This window comes from Cordyceps fumosorosea (genome assembly GCF_001636725.1).
Source record: "Cordyceps fumosorosea ARSEF 2679 chromosome Unknown scaffold_20, whole genome shotgun sequence".
In the NCBI taxonomy this organism is placed as follows: domain Eukaryota; kingdom Fungi; phylum Ascomycota; class Sordariomycetes; order Hypocreales; family Cordycipitaceae; genus Cordyceps; species Cordyceps fumosorosea.
In genome coordinates, this window is record NW_017387320.1 from 246,385 (window position 1) to 267,436 (window position 21,052).

The 21,052-nt window shown below is 56.5% G+C and overlaps 6 protein-coding genes across 6 annotated transcripts; 4 read left to right on the forward strand and 2 right to left on the reverse strand.

Moving 5' to 3' along the window:
• Positions 1-143: 143 nt before the first annotated feature.
• Positions 144-4,239, forward strand: ISF_07159 (Fumarate reductase/succinate dehydrogenase flavoprotein; the record flags this gene model as incomplete). Its single annotated transcript, XM_018850762.1, has 5 exons — positions 144-570; positions 832-1,399; positions 1,466-1,806; positions 1,855-2,047; positions 2,106-4,239. 5 exons carry the CDS (start codon positions 144-146, stop codon positions 4,237-4,239), a joined length of 3,663 nt encoding a protein of 1,220 aa, XP_018702040.1.
• A 2,458-nt stretch (positions 4,240-6,697) lies between these two features.
• On the forward strand, positions 6,698-10,584 carry ISF_07160 (RING finger domain-containing protein; the record flags this gene model as incomplete). Its single annotated transcript, XM_018850763.1, has 4 exons — positions 6,698-6,725; positions 7,414-8,196; positions 8,326-8,744; positions 8,806-10,584. The coding sequence occupies 4 exons, from the start codon at positions 6,698-6,700 to the stop codon at positions 10,582-10,584; spliced, it is 3,009 nt and encodes a 1,002-aa protein (XP_018702041.1).
• Positions 10,585-12,209: 1,625 nt separating this feature from the next.
• ISF_07161 (60S ribosomal protein L32) lies at positions 12,210-12,925 on the reverse strand (the record flags this gene model as incomplete). Its single annotated transcript, XM_018850764.1, has 3 exons — positions 12,210-12,440; positions 12,502-12,626; positions 12,886-12,925. The coding sequence occupies 3 exons, from the start codon at positions 12,923-12,925 to the stop codon at positions 12,210-12,212; spliced, it is 396 nt and encodes a 131-aa protein (XP_018702042.1).
• Positions 12,926-13,490: 565 nt separating this feature from the next.
• Positions 13,491-14,346, forward strand: ISF_07162 (40S ribosomal protein S16; the record flags this gene model as incomplete). The annotated part of the gene is made up of 3 exons (XM_018850765.1): positions 13,491-13,556; positions 13,800-13,871; positions 14,056-14,346. 3 exons carry the CDS (start codon positions 13,491-13,493, stop codon positions 14,344-14,346), a joined length of 429 nt encoding a protein of 142 aa, XP_018702043.1.
• Positions 14,347-15,194: 848 nt separating this feature from the next.
• On the reverse strand, positions 15,195-16,499 carry ISF_07163 (AAR2 family protein; the record flags this gene model as incomplete). Its single annotated transcript, XM_018850766.1, has 1 exon — positions 15,195-16,499. One exon carries the CDS (start codon positions 16,497-16,499, stop codon positions 15,195-15,197), a length of 1,305 nt encoding a protein of 434 aa, XP_018702044.1.
• A 1,411-nt stretch (positions 16,500-17,910) lies between these two features.
• On the forward strand, positions 17,911-18,252 carry ISF_07164 (hypothetical protein; the record flags this gene model as incomplete). The annotated part of the gene is made up of 1 exon (XM_018850767.1): positions 17,911-18,252. One exon carries the CDS (start codon positions 17,911-17,913, stop codon positions 18,250-18,252), a length of 342 nt encoding a protein of 113 aa, XP_018702045.1.
• Positions 18,253-21,052: the final 2,800 nt, after the last annotated feature.

The following is a 21,052-nucleotide window of genomic DNA, read 5'->3' on the forward strand; positions in this document are numbered from 1 at the left end:
AGACCTCGGGCTTTGTCTTGCACTTGTGTGTGATGGACAGCAATCCAGACTTTGTAAATACGCCGAGTCATCCTATACTGCAAGACAGTGTTTCAACGCTCGCCATGTATGTTTCATGCCACTCGTTCCGCGTTTGATACATCATGACTCCCAAGGATAGCCATCGTCGCGGCAAGGACGGACGACGTCTATCTGCTTCGTCTTATTCTTCTTGCACAGACGGACCGGCCGGCATGCAACACGACCAGGCGAGAAGCACAGCGTCGCCGCCGTTCCCGCGGCTCTCCAAGCCATTGGACCGCCTGCGGCCGTCGTACGACTGCGTCGTGATCGGGTCCGGGTATGGCGGCGGCGTCGCGGCGGCGCGCATGGCCCGCGCCGGGCAGTCCGTCTGCGTCCTCGAGAGGGGACGGGAGAGGTGGCCGGGGGAGTACCCGCGGAGCGACAGCGTGCGGCAGGTGGCGAGAGAGCTGCACGTTTCCCGGGGGAGGACCGGAAAGGCCTGCGGGAAGGCGACGGGGATGTATCACGTTATTGCGGGCAAGGGCCAGAGCGCCGTCGTTTGCAATGGTGAGTGAGACTTGGCGATGCCCACGCCGCGTTGCCATCTTGGACTTGAAGAAAAACTTACATGGGGGGGGGGGGGGGGCTTTCTCGAGGCGGACGAGCCAACCTTGTCCTCGGAACTATGGCCGTCCGAGATCCGGCAAGACCCGGCCTGCTTGTCAAAATGCATGTATTCCGCCGTTCCTCTCTGTCTGCCTTCCTTTCTCATCCTTCCCTTTCCTTTTCCGTGCCAGAGCTAACACGTCTCCGTTGCGCACGACTTAGACTATCAACGAGTCAGAGAGGTGTTGGAGCCCGAGCCGTACCCGGACGACTGGCCGACGCCCGACAAGACGGCCCGTCTCGAGCGGCAAGCCCGCGCCCTCGGCCTGGCCGACCGTTTCCGCCGGGTCCCGCAGACGACGCGCTTCCGCGCCGGCCGCAGCTCTGCCGGCGTGCCCATGGAGGTGTCCACGCTGGCCGGTCAGGACGCGACGGGCGTCAACGACGGGTCCAAGACGACGACGCTGGTGACGTACCTGGCGGACGCCCGGCGCCGGGGAGCGGACGTGTTTTGCGGGTGCGAGGTCCAGCACGTCGAGAAGGCGCCCAGCGGCGGCGGCGGCGGCGGCGGCTACGTCGTCTGGTTTACCGCGCACGACGGGGCGCGGGCCAGGTTTCGCAAGGGCAAGAACTCGGGGTTGATGTGGGTGCACGCGAAGAAGGCGGTGTTTCTCGGGGCTGGGGCGCTGGGCACGACGGAGATTTTGCTGAGGAGCAAGGCGATGGGCCTGGCTGTGAGTGACTCGGTCGGGCAGGGCATGAGCGGGAATGGTGACATGGTGGCGTTTGGGTGCGTTGACCCGGACTTGCACAGTTTACACTTGGTGGGCACTAATCTGATTTGCACGGATTATAGATGCTATCCCAGCCATGGAGCGAATGCTAGGAGGAGCCCGAAGAAGACATTCACGAACCGACCGGGGCCGACCATCACATCGGCCATCGACATGCGTGACAAGGCTGGTAATCCACTCGACGGATACATCATCCAAGACGGAGACGTCCCGCATGTGATGTCGGCATTTGTCAAGACCGTGGTCTGCACCCATGCAACGCTTTCATCATTGTCGAAACGGTCGATTCGGCAAAAGATGAAATGGGCCCTTTCAAGATGCAAGAAGAGACTGCTACATCCATTCTCTCCCATAGGCACCACCAAGGACAACATCCAAGTGTTCTTGATCATGTCTCATGACAGTCAGTTATCATTCCAATGAGAGAGGTCAACTGCTCACCATGCAACAGGCAGCCAGGCGGCAGCTCGGCTGGTTGACGATGAGCTCGTCTTTGAGTTTCTCGGGGCCGGCCAGGATGAGGAACGGATCGAGCGAATACTGGCACCGCTCAGGGAAGCGGTCGAGGAAGATGGCGGCACGCTGGTCTACAATCCATTGCGCCGACTCTGGGGCAACCACCAAATCACCGTTCATCCTCTTGGGTGAGTCCCAATCTTGTTCTTCTCAGCACCCAGAACCGCTGCTAATCTCTGTGTCTAGCGGTGCTGGCATGTCCACGGACAACAGCGGCAAGAGTGGCGTCACGAACCACCTAGGGGAAGTCTTTGTCGGTCCTTCGTCCGAGACGCATCCTGGTCTGATTGTTGTCGATGGCGCGGCAGTTCCGGCTGCGCTGGGGGTGAACCCGAGCGCCACGATTGCCGCGCTTGCTGAGAGATCCGTTGCTGAATTTGCTGAGAGAGAGTCGCTGGCAATTTCTACCGAGCCAAACGGCAGCATCGACCCTGACGAGTTCCTTCCTGCCCACCGACTTGGCCCAGAGCCAATTCAACCCAGTACCCAGACCGTCAAAGAACCTGCCGATACCATCTCCTTTACGGAAGCTTTGGAGGGCTACCTTCATGGCAGCAGGACTCTCGAGTTGCGCAACAATACATCATACAAACGGGCATATCGTGTGGCAAGCGGTGGAGGAGAAGTAGCACGGCTATTGGTGAGCATTCAGCTTAAGCGGACTTCCACAGGAGACTCGGAAACCTGCTACAAAGGCACCATGTCTGGTATGCTGGTGTGTCCCACCATCACAGGCTCGCCATTCATGGTCCATGGTGGCACCGTGGAGTTGTTCCGGCCGGACCCGGAGACATGCGGGACGAGAAAGATCGTCTACGACTCTCCCATGACGGGGATTAATGGACGGGAGCTACAATTTCACGGGTTCAAGATCCTCGACTCATCTGTCTCGTTCAATCCCAGGCGGTTATGGCGGACCATGACCAACCTGAACGTAACCATTGTCGAGAAGGGCAAAATGACAGACAGCGGAGAGCCCCAGACAGTGGCCGCGGGCATGTTGAAAATAAAGCCTGCCAAGTTCCTAAAGCAACTACGCACCATTACCTCAACGGGACAAGGCCGAGCGGAGAGGTACAAGCAGGCACTGAAGCTGTCGTCACACTTCGCCCGCCAAATGGCGCCGCACTTCTTCCTGCCGCTGGGACCGCTCGAGCGCCCCATCCCGCCGCCACCAGTCGGCTTCCCGAACCCGACGGAGCCTACCGCCACCTACCGGATCGTCGCCTCCGACGGCGTGGCCACCAAGATGCTCATGTGGGAGCCGGATCGCCGCCTTGTCCGCCGAGACGTCTTCGGCAGCCCCCTGCCCGTCGAGGACCTCTTCCTGATCCCCGGCGCCGCCGTCGACCACCGCATCTTCGCCCTGCCCACCCTACCCACCAACGCCGTCACATTCTTCACGCGCGCCGGCTACCGCGTCTTCGTCGTCGTGCACCGCATCGGCATCCTCGAGACCACCGACGCCAGCCGCTGGACCACCTACGACGCCCGGCTGGATATCCGCGCCGGCCTGGAGAAGCTGCGGGCGGTCCGGGGTGATGGGCAGAAGGTGTACGTGGTGGCGCACTGTATGGGCTCGGTGGCGTTGGCGTGCGGTTTGCTGGACGGCACGGTGCCGGCGGGTTGGGTGCGCGGGCTCACATGCAGCCAGGTCTTCATGCATCCCGTCTGGAGCGCGCGCAACGCCCGCAAGGCGCGCTTCCCCGTGCCTCTGGACCAGCTCTACAACGCGCTCTTCGGCCCGTGGTTCCCCTGCCGCTCCGACGGAGGCGGGTTCCGGCAGGCGCTGCTGGACCAGCTGCCGCTCCGGTTGGTCTCTGGAGAGGAGCGGTGCGCGAGCGCGAGCTGTCACCGCGCGACGTTCCTGTTCGGGCGGTGCTGGAGCCACGGCAACCTGGACGAGGCGACGCACCGGCACGTGGACGCGTGGTTCAACGGCGCGGGGACGGCGCTGATGGGGCTGCTGATGCGGATGGGCCGCCGGGGGCGGGTGGCGGCCAACGACGGGCGGGATCTAACGACGGAGGACAACGTGGAGAGGTTGCGCGGGATCCCGGTGATGCTGTTCTCGGGGGGTGAGTCGGACGTGCTCTCGCCGGAGGCGACGGAGAGGACGTACGAGCGGCTGAGCGGCAGGTTCGGGCTGGACGCGGGGACGGGGCGCGGGAGGCTGGAGTACAGGAGGAGGGTGGTGGAGGGGTACGGGCACTTGGACTGCTGGATGGGACGGTATGCGTGGAGGGATGTGTATCCGATGGTGTTGGATGAGGTTGATAGGGTCGTGAGGGCGGACGATGTAGAGAATGGCTTTTTATAGGCTACTGGGGGAAACGGGGTACTATAGAGTTGTTGCGAGAAAAGGAAGTGCTATAGAGTTGTTATGAAAGTATATAGTATCTCATTGATGCCTTAGTATTAGATCTACCTGGCATGCTGATCCAGTTCCAAGTGTGTTGTGAAACGGAGTGGCAGGAAAGGTTCGAAGAGTACGGAAGGATGAAGGCAGAAGCAGCGACGACATCTGTCAAATTGGTAGAGAGGTGGATAACTAAGCTGTCTATATCGGGAGTGTGTAAGACGGTCCGTGGATGAGAAGACGCGCATCGTGGGCGCGGGATTGGGTTCGGGGGTAAGCAGGTGTAGATCCTGTGGTAAGCAGCCAACCGTCGGGGTGCCCGAGGCTGATTGGGAGAGCGGGGGAAGAACGACTCGGTACTCGTTTTCTTTTTCTCCCCTTTTGCTTCCTTCATGCGTCCTGCTTCTATTTCTCATGCGCCTTTCGTGAGGTGAGGCGGCATTGTCCGGTACGTGCATGCCGCCCCCGGTTACGGAGGTCAGGGTTGGACAAGACACGGGAGACTGGGAGGACACGACGCGGCTCTGCATCAGCGTACGAGAGGGGGAGGGATCGGGTACGAGGGGGGCACGCAGCTCGAGTTTTCCCGTTTGTGCGCTGCCGGGGATTGGGATGATGGGATTGACGAGGTGACAGGCGGTGACAAGTAACTAGCTGTGGCGGACAATTCTCGGGTGTACAATCGTTTACCAAGTGCAATTCATTTGGGGGAAGGGGGTGTTGCCTTTTTTCATTCTTGTTTTCAAATTTGGTCTGTCACTTGGTTGTGTTGGATTGGCTGGAAACGAGGCCAGTGACATTCGCTTCGTGGACGGACGGCCCCGTGCAGGTCGTCGAGGCGCCAGCCATCATGGGCGATCGACGCGACAAAGTGAGACTAGCACTAGCCGAGGAACAGGGGGGGTTCCTTTTGCGACGATCTACGTTTTCCTGAATTTTTTTTGCCTGCGGTCTCCCGGATGCAAATGTCCACGTACAGATACCGGTAGATTGTCGACGGGGTTGACTCGACAGGGCGCGATCCCGACGGGCAGCTGAAGAAATGGACGGCCAGTGAAGAGCGAGGACTCGGGATTGTGGCATGGTGAGAGGATGGCGATACAGATTAGGTGGTGGTACTGATGTGATTGTTGATGTGATGAGGCTTAACTATAGCTTAGCTAGTTGGAGCGAAGCGTGAGATGCGAGTGGTTGCTTGATTGAGAGCGTGACGACGGGAGGGCGGCTAAGGTGATGTTGGATGAAGAAAGGGAATGAACGAGGCTTGGCGATTAGATTTATGGACATGTTTGGTTATGAAGATTCCTGACACGTACTGTAGGTTGGATGAAACCCGTCTTGGTTGTAGAAGGGGGAGGTCACGGGCCGAGGGGGGCTAGTAATAAAGGAACAAGGAACAAGGAACCAGGCACAGCACAGCCCAGCGACAGCTCGGTGTTGGCGAGTAGTTATTACCTGTCGTGTAATGCGTGCATCGTACCATGATCATGACCATGACCATGTCGATGCTGCTTGGTATCACTGCATTCTGGTGGGCATCTGGTGGGCGGGCTGATGGTACAGCCAGCGATACGTGGCCATGATGCGCATACCAACTACCCATGCTGCGGCTGCAGCTCAGAAGAAAACGTGAAGATGAAATAGAATAAATAAAAATAGTGCATAAATCAAGCTGACACAGCTCAGCAAACACGGCGCAGGTCCCCCAGGACGGTACGGAGCACTTGCACATCATCCTCGTTATACTAAACTTACTCGGGCACCCAGGGTATCTATTGTGTATGCCCATCAGTGGAAAAACGTCAGCAGGAAATACTCAGCAGAATCCCCCATCCATACCTATGTACCCGTTGCATGCATTTTCGTTCAGTCTCATTGCCGTTTGTCCGTCTGCTTCTCCCCCACACCACACCAAAACTCACCAGCCTACCTATGTATGCATGCATGTATGTATGTATGTATGTATGTACAGCTTATAATTTAGTTAGGGGATCAACGGCCGCTAAAAACTCCACCACCAGTACCATTACCAAGTTATCCGTGCTGATAGCAGTTCAGACAGACACACAACGCGGGAAATATTCCAGGGGCCAGCCAAAGCCCTCTTGCTCCATCCATCTCTCTCACTCACCTTGTCCCTCTGTCTGTCTGTCCCTCTGCCTCCCTTGTCTGGTGCAACGGCCGGCTGCCCTTGTCGCGCAGCATTCTTGTTTTTTTTTTTTCTCTTCTTCTCGTCTCCAGGCTCAAATCAAGCCTCATCCCCGACGACACCAACCACGGGCTGGTCACAATTTAGCTTCACGCCGCCGCCGCCTGGGCCACCCACCACCCAACTATCCATCACCTTCTCAACCGCCCTTGCTCGACTTGCTCGAACCCGTCCGTGTCAGATAACTCATCATCTCGGTCTTCCGTGACCATGACCCGGCCATCCATCATTAGAGCCGGTACGCTGCAACTTTAACCCCTGCCCGCCCTTCCCATCGTCCCTCTCCGCTGCCAGTGCCAACCACCCCCTACAATTTACCCCCTTATCCCTGTCGCTCGCCACCAACACCACCTCCCAGCACAGTCAGGCCAGGCCTCTTGCTGGTCTGCGCTTTCTCCGTCTTCCTTTTTCCCTGTCATTACGTTTTCTTCTTCGCCTTCTCGTCGCCTTCACGTCGCCTTCTCTTCTTCCCGTCTGCGCGGCTCTCTCACATCCCCTCTCCCCTCTCTGCTTGCTCAATTGCGCCTCTGCTGCGTGTGTCTCTCCTCTCCTGCATTCTTCCCGCTACCCGGACTCCGCGCGACAGCTGGGCCGCTCCGCCTCCGCTGCATTCCAGCCAGCCTGTTTGACGTGCATTGACACCCAACCCGCGGCTTCTGCTTGTCTCGCGCGCGCCTTTACTGCTGCTGCTAGACCCTCCGTCGCGGTGCCCAAAAAGTGCATATTCGAGACCGGCCAGCGCCGACGGAAAGGAGCTCTGCATTGCGGCGCAATTGAGAGAACGAGAGAGAGAGAGAGAGCGACAGAGACAGACCATTCCACACACAGACAGAGACGGAATCAATCACCCTGCCCGCACTCCGCCACACAACCTTGCCCGAGAACTCCCAACTGACCTCGTCGACGCTCTTCCCCTCCCTCGGTAGATACCATCGACTTGCAGCATCAACACGCCCCCTCGACGCAGGACCAGTCCCATCCGCGATCAGACTCAGACGACACCCACCACCATCGCGCGCCTCACCAAGCAGAAACACTGCGCGACGTCGCCCACGAAACTGCCCAAGAGCTCCTGCGCAGCCCCTTCATACAGCCCGTCGCTGCCAGCCCTCCACCCGACTCGCGCCAGCAGACGCATAAATCTGCCCCTGCCACCAGTCAGCCTGCTGACCTCGACGTCGCCGACTCCGACTCCGAAGCCCAACATCCCGACGCACGAGCTGCCGATCTCACCGACGCCCTCACCATGGACTCCTACCGCCAACACGATGACGACGCCATTGCCGCCGCTCATAATGGCACCTCCTCCTCCGACGAAGAGGACATCCACGGTGATTCCATCGACGACCTCGACGACGACCTGATGGACAAGATATCGAGCTCCCCCTCGATCGAAGATGGTGTGTATAATTCATCTCCAACTCCCTCCAGCAGCGCGAGACCCCACGACTGGCCTCGCCGCGTCTCTTCCCTCCCCACAACCTCGAGATTCCGTCGTCAAGCGGCTGCACGGTTCTTTAGTTCACAATTGCAGTCTTCCCCCATTTCTCAGCAGCCTCGCCATCTTCTTCTTTCCCGGTCCGACGGCCCTGTCCACGCCAATCATGTAGAGTCAACGCGAGACACCGCTCCGGAGCCCGCCATTGGCGCCAGCCCGGAATCAATAAAACACGGACCCGAGACTATCCAGCTCCACCAGGAAGCTTCGAGTACCGAAAAAGAGTCTTGCCCATCAGCCGCGCAGCAAAACGTCGCCTTGGATTAGGTATCCTCTCGGTCAACGCTGGCTATCACAACCCAACCCGAGCTTCCAGCCAGCTCACCTGAATCCGTAGCAGCAAGCAAACCCATCCACAAGCCTGCCACTGCCATCGAAAACACCAGCTCGTCCAGCTTCGATCCAGTTCCGAAGCCGCCCTCGGACCCAAGCCAAGAAGAAGATGACGCTCCTGCTGATGATACTATCCCCGTCACCCCGTTTGAACAAGCATTCAGTGACTTTAGCTCGGACGAAAGCTTACATGACTCAGAGGACATCGATTTCGAGTTTGTCTACGCGCTTCACACCTTTGTCGCCACTGTCGAGGGTCAAGCAAACGCTACCAAGGGTGACACCATGGTTCTGCTTGACGACAGCAACAGCTACTGGTGGCTCGTCCGCGTCGTCAAGGACAGCAGCATTGGCTATCTTCCCGCGGAGCACATCGAGACTCCCACAGAGCGACTCGCCCGCTTAAACAAGCACAGGAACATTGACGTAAGTTCGATTTCTCCATCCTTGGCCCACCATGCTCGCTGGCCTCGACTAACCCACCCAGCTCTCTGCAACCATGCTGGGAGACCAAGCCGTCAAGCAAAAGACCTCCTTCAAAGGCATCCGCCGTAAGCGCAAGACAGTCGCCTTTGCGGAGCCCACCTATGTTGATTACTCCGACTTTGACTACTCCACCGAGGAAGAGGATATCGACGAGCTTTTTGGCACGCAACCACGATCAGCCAGAGAACAAGCTGCCCAATCTGTGCAACAGGAGAGCCAAGAAGCATCCGAAGAAGCTCGTGTGGAACCGCTCCGTACCAAGGACTCAAAGAGTGAAGAAGCTCAGGACGCAAAAGCCACCAACGGCGAAAAGGCCTCCAAGGACGGTGGCGTCGAAAAGGACGACTCTGGCCGGCTTGGAAACGACGGAGATGACGATACCAGCTCCGTTGAGGAAATCATCGAGGAGACGGCAAGTGTTAGCCGATCTAAGAACGGCACCGTGCGCAACACGGATTCCTTCTTCAACGATGAGGAGACCAAAAAGATTACCCTCACCCCCAATCTGCTACGCGATGGTGATGCCGCTGCCGCTAGACCTTCAACCGACTCCGCAGGCAAAGACTCGGCCAAGGGCCGATCCAGCCTCGAGAAGATGGAAAAGGAGCTGGTCTCGGACAAGGAGAGGAAGAAGAGCAAGGACAAGAAGCCAAGCGCCATTCGTAGCTTTTTCTCTAGAAAGGACAAGAAGAAGTCGGAAGACGACGACGAATCGTTTGGCAAGCGCTCTATGGACATTATCGAGGCCGACGATCGGGACGACACTGGCTCTCCTGACAAGTCTCAGCGCATCGGCAAGCTACACAAAGCCCAGCCTCGCCTCGAGCCGCAGCCTCAGGCTGGCCGCAAACTCTCCACCTCGCAAACACAAAAGTCTACGGTCGAACTTTCGTCCTACCTCAACGAGACGCGCACAAACGACGTCTCCTCCGTACCGCCCGCTTCCATGCGCATTGTCGACCCCGAGACACAAGAAACGCGCAGCGTATCATCCAACCAGCTGCAGCAATCCCCCGAGTCTGCACCCAGTCGCTCAGTGTCGTCAAGCAGCCGCAGCGACAAGGCATCCGCTGCCCTGTCCAAGATCATCCCCCATCGCAGCCCCAGCACCGGCGCCGATCCGAAGCCACAAAAGACGAAGAAGGCCAAGACGAGAATGGAACTGGATGCCTCCGACAGCCCTGAGGAGGTGGAGCAGCAGGAAGAGGTGACTGCATCGCCGACTCAACCACGCACCGTTGCTGCTGCGACAGTCGGTGCCACTTCTGCTGCGGCTGGTGTTGTTGGCGCTGCCGTTGCCGCTTCCAAATCTCAAGGCTCACCGTCACCCTCTTCGCCAGTCATGTCCAGAGATGGGACCGCTACGCCCCAGACGAGCGCCGGCCAAACTGAACATTTGACGCAAGCCGGCTCGCCCGGTAACATCTCGAGCCCACCGGGCCTGGTGCCCGACACGTCGTCCGCGGAGGACCGTTCGCCCAACGCCTCGCCATCACCCGAACTCATCTCCAACAAGGGCGGCAGCGCTGCCAGCAGCCGCAAGGAGGCGACGTGGGACGACGTCAAACTGCGGGCGTTCTTCGATGAGGGCGATCACGTCCGCGACCTGCTCGCCGTCGTGTACGACAAGTCGGACGCGGAGCCCGTCGGCGCCGACCACCCGGCCGTGAGCGGCCTGTTCAGGGAGCAGAACGCCAAGCTGGCCGAGATAACAACACAGCTGGACAATTTGCTGGGAGACTGGCTGGCGCGGAAGCAGCGCCTGCGAGGATCCGCCTAGGACGGTCTCGTCAGTTCTTCTCTCTCTGTTCTTTTTCCTTACAATACCCCCCACATGCATTATTGGCATGGCATGGCATGGCATGGCTTCGGCCTCTGTTGTAACGATTGATGAACTCTTTTTTTTTTCTTTTTCACTTTATTCCCCGGTGCGCTGGCCCCCGCGAGTCTCACGAACCCAGACTTGAGCCGCATCAAGGGATGTATAAAACACCTTTGACACTTCTTCCAATTTTTTCTTTTTCATGAGACAGCGCTCTGGATGACCGCGTTGAGTCTTTCTTTCGTTAACTTCTTTTTCAACTTTTTTTTCTCCCATTGTCGGGTCGGTTTGGTTTGGCGTTTGAAACGTGACACGCACTGAGTCGTTGCAGTCGACTCTTTTTCTTATTGACCAGATACTCTCGCTGCAAAATATTCTCTTTCTCCTTCTCTCCTTCTCTCTCTTTTTCTCTTTTCCCGTCCTGTGTTGACTCCATGTTTGAGGGGAGTTTTTAACCATGTTGTGGGCGGTGGGCGCCTGGTTTCTTTTTTTTCTTTGGCTCTGTGCGTATAGAAAAATCGGAAGGAAAAAAACATGTGGCTTCTGATGGATGGATGGACGGATGGACAAGTTGGTTGTATAGTAGGAAAGTCTGCTGAGGATGAGGGGGGAACTTGGTGCATGCATGGAGAAGCAGGAAAGTACAGAGAGGTCTGTCTTAACGTGAACATAGATAGCTATGTCAGACAACTTGTTTTGAAGCTGAGTTGTGAAAGATGCGTGAATACATGTGTGTATGTCCTACTTTGCAAAAACGACGTGAATGGGATTAACTACGTGGCACCAGAGACCGCGTTCTTTCGCTCTACAGTCGACGAGCACCCGCGCGTTACGCACGCGCACGCAATAACGCAAGGCATGCCACGCATTGGCATTGACTGCGGAACAGTTGAGGTGGATTTCGGGCCATGTTTCTTCGTTTGTCCAATCTTTTATCATCGCGGTATGGCCGTGACGGCACGTGCATGTCTAGTTATGGACGGTGTTCATGATGAGAAAGATGGTCATAGTTGGAATAATGTTCATAGTTGGAATAATGTTCATAGTGAGAATGACGTCCATAGGAAGAACGACGGGCATGGCACTGATATCGTAGTACCAGAGATGTCTACTGGAAGTATTGGAATTCACTGCGGGACGGTTCAAGGCGTATTTTGAATCATGTTTTCTTCATTCAATGCATCCGGTCGCTTTGTCCGACCGGCATGGCTGGCGTCCTAGATGCAGCAAAACACAGTCAGTCCACCAGCCCTCGTCCCCCGCTCCATTGGCCTTTGAAGAACAAAAAACCAAATCACGTTGATCTCCCTAGAACACCAAGTTTTCCCAGTGAAAAAAACAAGCCCGATTCTTCTCCTTGGTTTTCAGAACAAAGAATCAGATGCGCCACGCTTGCGTAGCTTCTTCTCTCCTCATCAAGCAAAGAAAGTAAAAAAAACATGTGAAACAAAAGAGAACAAATCTTGATATGTCATTCGCTCTATATCGTTGCCTTTTTTTACTATGTTTTTTTTTCAATGCCTTTTTTTTTGTCGTCCATTCCCCAGGTAACCCAATTACACGCAAAGCAAAAAGTGTTGGCTTTAAACCTCGGTGGTGACCTTGGCCTTGGCGTTGGTGACCTTGACGCCGAGTTGCTTGGCGCGGGCGACGATGTCGATGCGCTTGCGGGAAGAGACGGCGGAGGCGATCTCGGCGGCGTAGGTGCGGTTGTGCATCATGAGGAGCTCGAGGTCCTTGACGTTGTTGACGAGGAACGACTTGTGGCCGGAGGGCATCATGTAGCGGGTCTTCTTGTTGGAGCCGTAACCGATCTGTGTGTCATTGTGTTAGAGGATCCGTCCCTGGGACAGAACATGGTGTGGCTCGACGTACGGAGGGCATGGCAATGCTGCCGCGGAAGCGACGGCGGACGCGGTTGTCGATACCCTTGGGTTTTCTCCAGCTGGCGTCCAGGCACTTGAAGCGATCGGACTGGTGGCGGAAGAAGCGCGTAGTGCCTATAAAACTGCGTTAATGCCGGGCTCTGAAGAATCGTGCGTGCCTGCTTCGTATCGTCGACAATCTTCTCCTGCGATCGGCGGCTATCCCCCTTGTCCAACGTCATAAAACACACGAGACCAATGGTCTAATCGGGGATCGTATCCATGGTTTCATCGGTTCGACGGGTGGTTTCCTTCCAAGTTACCAATCTTTTCGCTTTGTCGCAGGAGAGGTTGATTCGGCAGTTGCACGGGAAATTCCATTCAAATAACGTACGCTTCTTCACGATAGGGACGTGCTTCTTGGCGGCGACCATCTGTAGAAAACAAAGTTAGCATAACCACCTCCCTCTACGGCGCAATTCGATAGCAAGGGCAACAGCATGGATCAATAATTCGGCATGCTGTTCCCTTCTTCCGTGAATCTCTCGGGGAGGATAAATCGTACCTTGACGGTTGTTGTTGTCGGATGGCTGTGAATACTTTACCCGGGCGTAATTGCTGGCGATTTCACACTTTTCGAGGGGCGGCGAAATTTTGGACAAGTCGCTTCGACGGGGCAGGCTCCGCAGCTCTCCCAAGGGTTTAGGGCTGCTCAGTCACGTGTGGACATTCCACGACTGGGAGATTTTGGTGCAAGACCAGGCGAAGGGCCCCCACCCAGCTTAGACTAGCGTGTTTCTGAAGGGCACAAGCCCTTTTTGGAGGAAAAAAATTACCCAGCCGATAACTTGTAGTGCAGTGCAGAGAGACCTCGCTAGCCTGGTGCCCCCCGAACCGCCGCACCAAACCCGCTCTTTTTTTCTCACCTTGTTTCTCGCGACGCCCTCACACCACCTCTCCATTCCTCTCCTTTGCGAAAAACCATCACAAACCGCAAACATGTCGACACAGAGCGTCCAGTGCTTCGGCAAGAAGAAGACGGCCACCGCCGTCGCCCACTGCAAGGTCCGTTTACAGCCAACCGAGTACGACCGGTGCATATATGCGTTATCGTCCCGATTCGAGAAGAGTCTTGCCGTCACGAGAAGTCCGAAGTCTTTTGAACTGTAGAATGGGAAGAGGTGGATTGTGCGCTGGGAGGATTGAGGAAAATTGTGATGGCAGACTGTGACATTGACGGCCGATGGCGCATCGCATTTGGAGAGGGACTCAACATACGAGCAAGAACGCAAAGCTAACGTATTGCAGGCCGGCAAGGGTCTCATCAAGGTTAACGGCCGCCCTCTGCAGCTCGTCCAGCCTGAGGTTCTCCGCTTCAAGGTACGAACCACTCCCGAGTTCCAAACCCCCCTCCTTCGCAAACAGTGGCGTTTCGGTTTCGGCCAGCTGAGAAAAAGACAAAACCTTCCTCGCGAGGGGATGTCGTTTCAACGCGCGCCCAGCCAAACGTCCTCACAACAAGAGAGCCATCCATTCGCAGCAGGCACGCTAACCCGCCTCCCAGGTCTACGAGCCCGTCCTCGTCGTTGGCCTCGACAAGTTCGCCAACATTGACATCCGCGTCCGCGTCACCGGCGGTGGTCACACCTCGCAGGTGTACGCCATCCGTCAGGCCATCGCCAAGGCCCTCGTCGCCTACTACCAGAAGTTCGTCGACGAGCACTCCAAGAACCTGCTCAAGCAGGCCCTCGTCGCCTTTGACCGCACCCTCCTGGTCGCCGACAACCGCCGCTGCGAGCCCAAGAAGTTTGGTGGTCGTGGTGCCCGTGCCCGCTTCCAGAAGTCTTACCGATAAAGGCCTTCGCCCACTATACGGGTGTATGCTGTCCCTTTTTATCTGGTGTTAGCTTCCCTCTTCTCTGTTGTACACTGAGATGGGCTGAAGAATCATGACTTGGAGCGCGGTTTAAAAAAAGAAATGTTTACGGTCGGGAGGGAGTGTGGTCGGGGTCGCGAGCGGCCTTGCTCCTCCTCGGGATCTATGTAGAGTGCAGAGGACAACTTATGAATCCTAGGAGTCTTGTCCAAGTCCCTGGTTCTGGGGAGTACGGTATTTCCCACGGCGCATTTTGCATGGCCTTTGCTAGGTAGATATGTAGTCACTTGGCAGGCAAATGAACAAAACAAATTAAAAATCACCCATGGTCAATGAAGATGAAGTGTGCGTGAATTGAGGTTGTGTTCACGTTGGTCTATCCGTCTCTACCCAGTGTTGTCCTGCCCTGCAAGACTGCACAACGTCCGCTCGTGCCCAAGGGGGCGGGATTACATTCACGTCGCATCACACAAGGCGTTGTTGAGAACGGCGTTATGGCCGCATGTGTACAGAGTGTAGTCACTGGTCTGCCCAGCTTGGGCGTTCAGTCATACTCAGGGAAGGTGGACGGACATGTGCATTGATAAATCAGGGGATAATTATACTGGCATTATGGCTGTATGCGTACAAACAGTCATCATTAAGCCAACCAATTGGACGTTCTGTCATGCTCAAAGGTGCGTGTATCGATAAAAGGGGTATTTCATTCTCGTTCTCGCCATCATTCTCGTTCTCGCCATCATTCTCGTTCTCGCCATCATTCTCGTTCTCGCCATCAACATACAGGTTCATGATTCAGATCAAAACTCCAACGCCAGGAAGGACGTCTAATCATTCCACGAGATCAACCCCTTCTCGCGCCCATGCTCATCCAGCTCAACCACCTCCGGCGCCCACTCGCCCCTCTCGTCCTCCGCCTGCAGCTCATCCATCTCCAGCTCTACCTCCTCCCCGTCCTCCATCACCACCCTCCCCCTACGCACATACTCCGCCCCCAGATCCCAATCCCATCCCTCCCCCGCCACCGCCGCCTCCACCCCCGCAAACGCCATCACCACCTCCATCATCCCTTCCCCCTGCTCCTCCTCCTCCTCCTCCTGCAGCCGCCGCTTGTACACGATCAGCGCCAGGCGCAGCTCCCGCGCCCGCGCCTCGCCTAGCATCTCCCCCAGCGGCACCTCCAGCCTCGTCCCGCCGTGCGCCAGCTGCGCCGCCAGCGCGCGCAGCCACGCGGCTGCGAGGGAAGGCCGGAGCCGCGGGAGCGCGTGCGCGCGGAGGAAGAGCCGCGCGGAGGCGTGGAACCACTGCGCGATGCAGGCGTCGCTGCCGAGGTGCGCGCCGGCGAGGAACGCGAGCTGCATCTCGCCCACGAGGTCCGCCTCCGTGACGTCCCCGTCGAGGGCGGAGAGAAGGTACGAGGTGGCGTCGGTGGCGTCGCGCGTGCGGTCGGCGCCGAGGCGCGCGGCGGAGTACGTCTTGGCGTGCTGGTCTAGAGAGAAGCGCAGCTCGCGGGGAGGCGGCGGCGGCGGCCCCCCGGTGCCTGCGATTTGCCGCTCCATGGCGAGCTCGGCGGCCGATGGCGGCGGCTCGCCGCGGACGCGGTCCGTGGTGCTCATGTGCCAGACGGCGCTCTGCTGGGGTAGCGGTCGCTGCCCGGTCACGCGCGATAGCAGCTCCGCGGTGATGGCGCTCGTCAGCTGGCCCCAGGTGCGCTCGCCGCCCGCCGTCCGCGCCTCGTCCGCGCCACCCGCCGTCGGGTCGTGGTACGGCAAGAGCTTTTCCACGTCTGGGGCGGTGACGGCGTGCAAGTCGTCGGGGCCCGCGTCGACGAGCTGCTCGGCGGCGTCGTCCCAGCGCACGACGGCCTGCCCGCCGTCGCCGCCGCCGCCGGCGATGTCATCGCAGCCGACGGTGAAGACGTGCGGCAGGCCGAGCATCACGACGACATCACCACCGCCGCCGTAGGCACGTGACGCCGGTGCTTCTTCTTCCTGGTCCGAGTCCGGGTCGTCAAGCGAGCCAAGTGGCGGTGGCGCATCGTTGACGTGTTGCTGCGCGGTGGCCACGTGGGAGGAGGTTAATAATGCTCGATGACGCGCAGAGTCCGACGAGGACGATGTGTGGTGAGTCATTGTCGTGTGTTTATGGGGCGCGTGGCCTCGGCATGTTTTGCATACTCCGATACCATGCCCCGTTCGTGACTCTTCGTATTTTCGATTACGTGGTTGGTTAGTTGTCTGTTTTGTTTTCTCGCGAAAATCTCTTTTTTGTAACAAGGAAAAGCAACTAGAACTCGTGACGAGATGGCGATGCGGACCGAAAAAGGTGGGGGATCGCACATGTCTCCACTCGAAGAAAAGTTTGGAGCGAAATGGACGGCAGAAATGGGAATGGTGGGTGATTTGAGTTTCACAGGGATGGAAGCGCGAAGAGCGTGGCAATTAGGAAATTATCAGGCAGCATCGAGATGGTGGCCGGCGTCAAGGGCCATTCGGTTTGGCGGCCCGGCCGGCTGCTACCGAAGCCCTGCAACTCCTTGACTCGCCGCATTTTGGAAGCGCTGGTTGATGCTGGCCAGACGGTGTGCTGCATTGAACCGGATCGTTTATGCTTAAGCCGACCGCCGCCTTTCTCCCGTCGATTTTATCCCATCTCCATTTCTTGATTCATTTTTCTGTCGCATCTCGTTCGCTTTTCTGCTCCCTTTAGGCATCCATCTCTCAACTTCAACCCCGCACCTCCCCCCTGAACGCCACCCTTCCACAAGTCCAGATGACAGCTGTCTTTGTGCAGGCTAGACTTTCGCAATGGGGCTTTGACGTGTGTGAAAGAGGGTCCTGGATGTGTTCTGGAAAGCCCTGGGCTTCTCACGCGACCTTTAAGCTCTGATAGGGGGGTTGGGTTGAAACTTTAGCACTTGTACTGTTGTTGTTGCTTCGCCGTACACTGATTTTCATCAGATGTACCCTGAATTGTGCTCTTGTCGCGTTCTTGTACACTAAAGCGACACCTCTTGAGGAAACTTTTGCTAAATTGCAAGCGTCCGTTAGTGTTGATGCCGGTCGTGAGCCATCGCGCAATGGCGGCGTGTAGTGCAAGTGCCATCGGCGGCTGTCAAAGAGAGCACACCCAGGAGCACACGCCCATCGGCACGTTGGTAGCGCCCGGTGATAGCGCCATATGCGCCGTTTCTTCTTCCAACACGAGTTAACTAGACGCCCATTAGGATGTCGAGGTCCTCGCAATGCATGCCTTGTTTCTCCTGCGCTTGCCGAGGATGGTGCCAGTCCGTCTCTGTGTTAGTCTGTTCAGCTGGCCTGTCTCACTCGTGATTGGCGCCTAGTGATGAAGCTGAAAGGCGATGACACCGCACAGTCTTGTTCCAAGAGATGACCATCTCCGAAAACGCTTCTAGTGTAGGCAGAGATACCCACATGATGTGTGATCAATCTAGACATAAGAGAGAGGCCGTCGCAGGATACTGGCTGATGAGAATCCCGGCCTTCCCTTTCCCAGATCCTGCTCACTGCGTGTTGGGCCAAAATGCTCGCCACGATGAACAAGACCCTCGCCCTCGTCCTGTCTCTGGGCGCCCTGGCTTCTGCCCAGGCACCGATGAAGGTGTACGGATGCTCGGGCCGCAGCTTCACCGGCCACTGCGAGACCTTTACGTGCCCGTTCAACGGGTGCTGCCAGCTGCCCAGCTTCTTCCAGACCAGCCTTGTCTCGGTCAAGTCGGCGGGCTCGTACTCGTTCCGCCTCTTCACCGCTGCGGGATGCAAGTACAGCTGCAACGACAACGACAACGGTAGCCGAAAGGTGGACAGCCAGGGCTGGGGCAATATCGGGGCCGCGGCGTATGCGTGTGTCGACGGTCCTTACTAGGGCACCAAGGTGCGCAAATTGCACTGTCTATTTGTCTTGGATGAGTTCTGATGGATGTGTTTAGTTACCCTGCTATCTGTCGGAGGCGTGTGAGTGACCATGAGTTGGAGAGCGGATCGAGGATTTTGATGACGGAGATCAAGGTCTCACTACAATAGACATGAGAAAGAAATAACTAGTGGCATCGAACTGAATTGAAGAAGCAGGAGTAGTGACGTAAACTAAAAATTTCGTTTATTTTTTCACAACTCTGTATCTTGAAGAAATGCGATTTGCAGGACATCTGTCAGCAGGCGCGGGCCGCGCGGCTGTGTTGTGCACCGGCGGCTACAAATTATTCAGTGCATGCTGCCACAGTCAAGTAGGCACGTCAGTGCATACGTGATGAATAGCAAATGAATTGCACTCCATAAATCTTTCTCTCCTGCGAATACGCCATGTTGAACCTCTGTTCCGCCTACAACTTCCTAATCAGACTGGCGCCGACTAATAGCAGCATTGTCCTCCGCTCCGCATCTTTGTCCAACCCCAAACTAAAAAGGATCGGTGGTGCATGAGCTGATCTTAGTGTTCCCGAGTCTCTAGTGCAGGCACGCCCTCCTTTTTTTTATAAAAAAAAAAAGAAAACAAAAGAGCCAGTAACTAAAGCTATCCCGAACGGCGGAAAAAATCGTCTCTCGGCCGAGACTAAGTTGGCTAGTCTCGTGCGAGGGTGAGGCCAAGGCTGACGCTGGCTACTAAGTTGGTGGTGACTGCTGGTGAACTGGTGGTGAGAAAAAGAAGGGAGGAGGGAGGGGGCGTGGGCGCGAACCAGAATCTCGGGATGGCGCTACGGTAAGTGCATCTCACTGCTGCTGAGCTAGTTCGGGAGCTTTGCCCAAGATGGGTGTGGCAATGTAATTTGGTAGCGGGTTGGTATAAATCTATAATCTGTAAATCTACAAAACCGATCGTCTTTAGCGCAGAGGCACGTCGATAGTTAACTAATGGCCGGGGCGGTGCAAGTCCGACGCGGATGCGGACTTTGAGACAAGGTTAACCGGGCCTGATGACTAGATGCATCAAACTGCGGCATGAAACTGTGCATTGGAAAAGAGCCGCGATGGTGATTACAGGAAACCATGACCAGCCCTCGCTACGTGTATACATATATTACTTGAGGATGCTGGGGGGAAGGCATCGTGGACAAGCACCTCCCGTAACCAACAACCACTATGGCTCGAGCAGACTGTCAAGAAAATGGATAAAACTTCACCTCCAAAATACGACGGAAAACACGGACTGCAAAATCAGACTACAAGTATCCATTGTACCGCCGCCTTGCAAGATAATTCTCAACTGCTAAGCGCCCAGCGCCTTGTAAGCGCGAGACCTCCTCGCTTGAACAAAGTCTGCCAGCATCCTTGCACTGCCGATTTGATCTCGATTAATTTCCTGCCTGGACTTATCAGATATTGGGAAGCTTTTCCCGCCCGTCTCGGACAAAAACAAGAGTCACTGTCTTGACCCGGGACGCACGGTCCCGTCGGTAAATATCACCAACCAACGGGCGTATCTCCGTCGGCCAGTCAGCATCTTTGTAAAAGCGGTAAGGACCAAGACATGGAATACAAGAAGAGAGGTCCCATGCTGGCCCCGGGGATGCGCAATGACCTCTGTGCATTACCCAGAAACAAATTCGGGCATCCGTGCTTTTCGGTGAAGAAATGCGTATCGCACACCTTTGCCTCCCGGCTTCTTTCTTCCGTGCCGTCGCTTGGAATGATAAAAAAGCACGGGCTTTCTTTCTCATCTTGTGCCGCCCCCCCCCCCTGTCAGCAATATACTGGGTAATGTAATAATGTAATAAAGAGAAAATCAAGCATCGATATCACAAAAGCATAAACTCAGCTTGCCGGGATGATCACAAAAGAAAATCCACAGTTTCCCAACAATTTGGTCGGCGTTATGCGCTCTCTGACCGTGCGTTCTCTTTTCGGTGGATGGACACTTTTATTCTTCTGGTGTCTTTGATTCTTGCTACTTGATTTGGGTACGAATTCCGTAGAGAGCGCGGAATTGCAAGCAGCAAGGGGCGGTGCTAGAAAACGCCACACGACCATGGGCGACTCAACGGTGTGCCGCCCTTTACATCCCGTGCCCCCCCATCACCCTTCTACTAAGACACTGACATCCCAAACCCCCGGATCCCTGGTTGCATTTTCCTTGCTCACGCCCTCTCCACCAATCCTTCCCCCCCCCCCCCCTGACATCCCAAACCCCCGGATCCCTGGTTGCATTTTCCTTGCTCACGCCCTCTCCCCCAATCCTTCCCCCCCCCCCCCTACTGAGCGAGAGAGGGTGTGGCTTGCACCGGCAGTGCTTTTGGGCTGCCTCCCCCTTCTCAGCACTTTTTAGCCCAGGGCTGTAGCGTAATGCGGGGAGGGGGGGGACTCGATTGCAAACAAAAAAAAACAAGAGACAAGAGCGAGAGAAAAAAAAAAAAAAACACGAGCGGAACGAGGGCGCGCGCTTGCTGCCCGTCGCATCGGCTTCTCCCTCTGCCGAGAAGGTTGGTGTTGTCTTTAAAGTTGCGGCCTGCATTCTGCTCAAGGGTTGGGAGTGATGATCGAGATTTGTCTTCCGCTCGGTGGTTTATATGATGCCCCGGGTTCTAGACCAGTCGGTCTAAACGCGGCATAATGAGGGCATGAAAGACATTGCTCATGTGTGGCCAAGGCAAGGGCAGAAAAATCGAGAGAACGCGGCAACTTCCACCAACTTACAGATTACAGACCCGACGATCTTCTTTCAGCCTGAA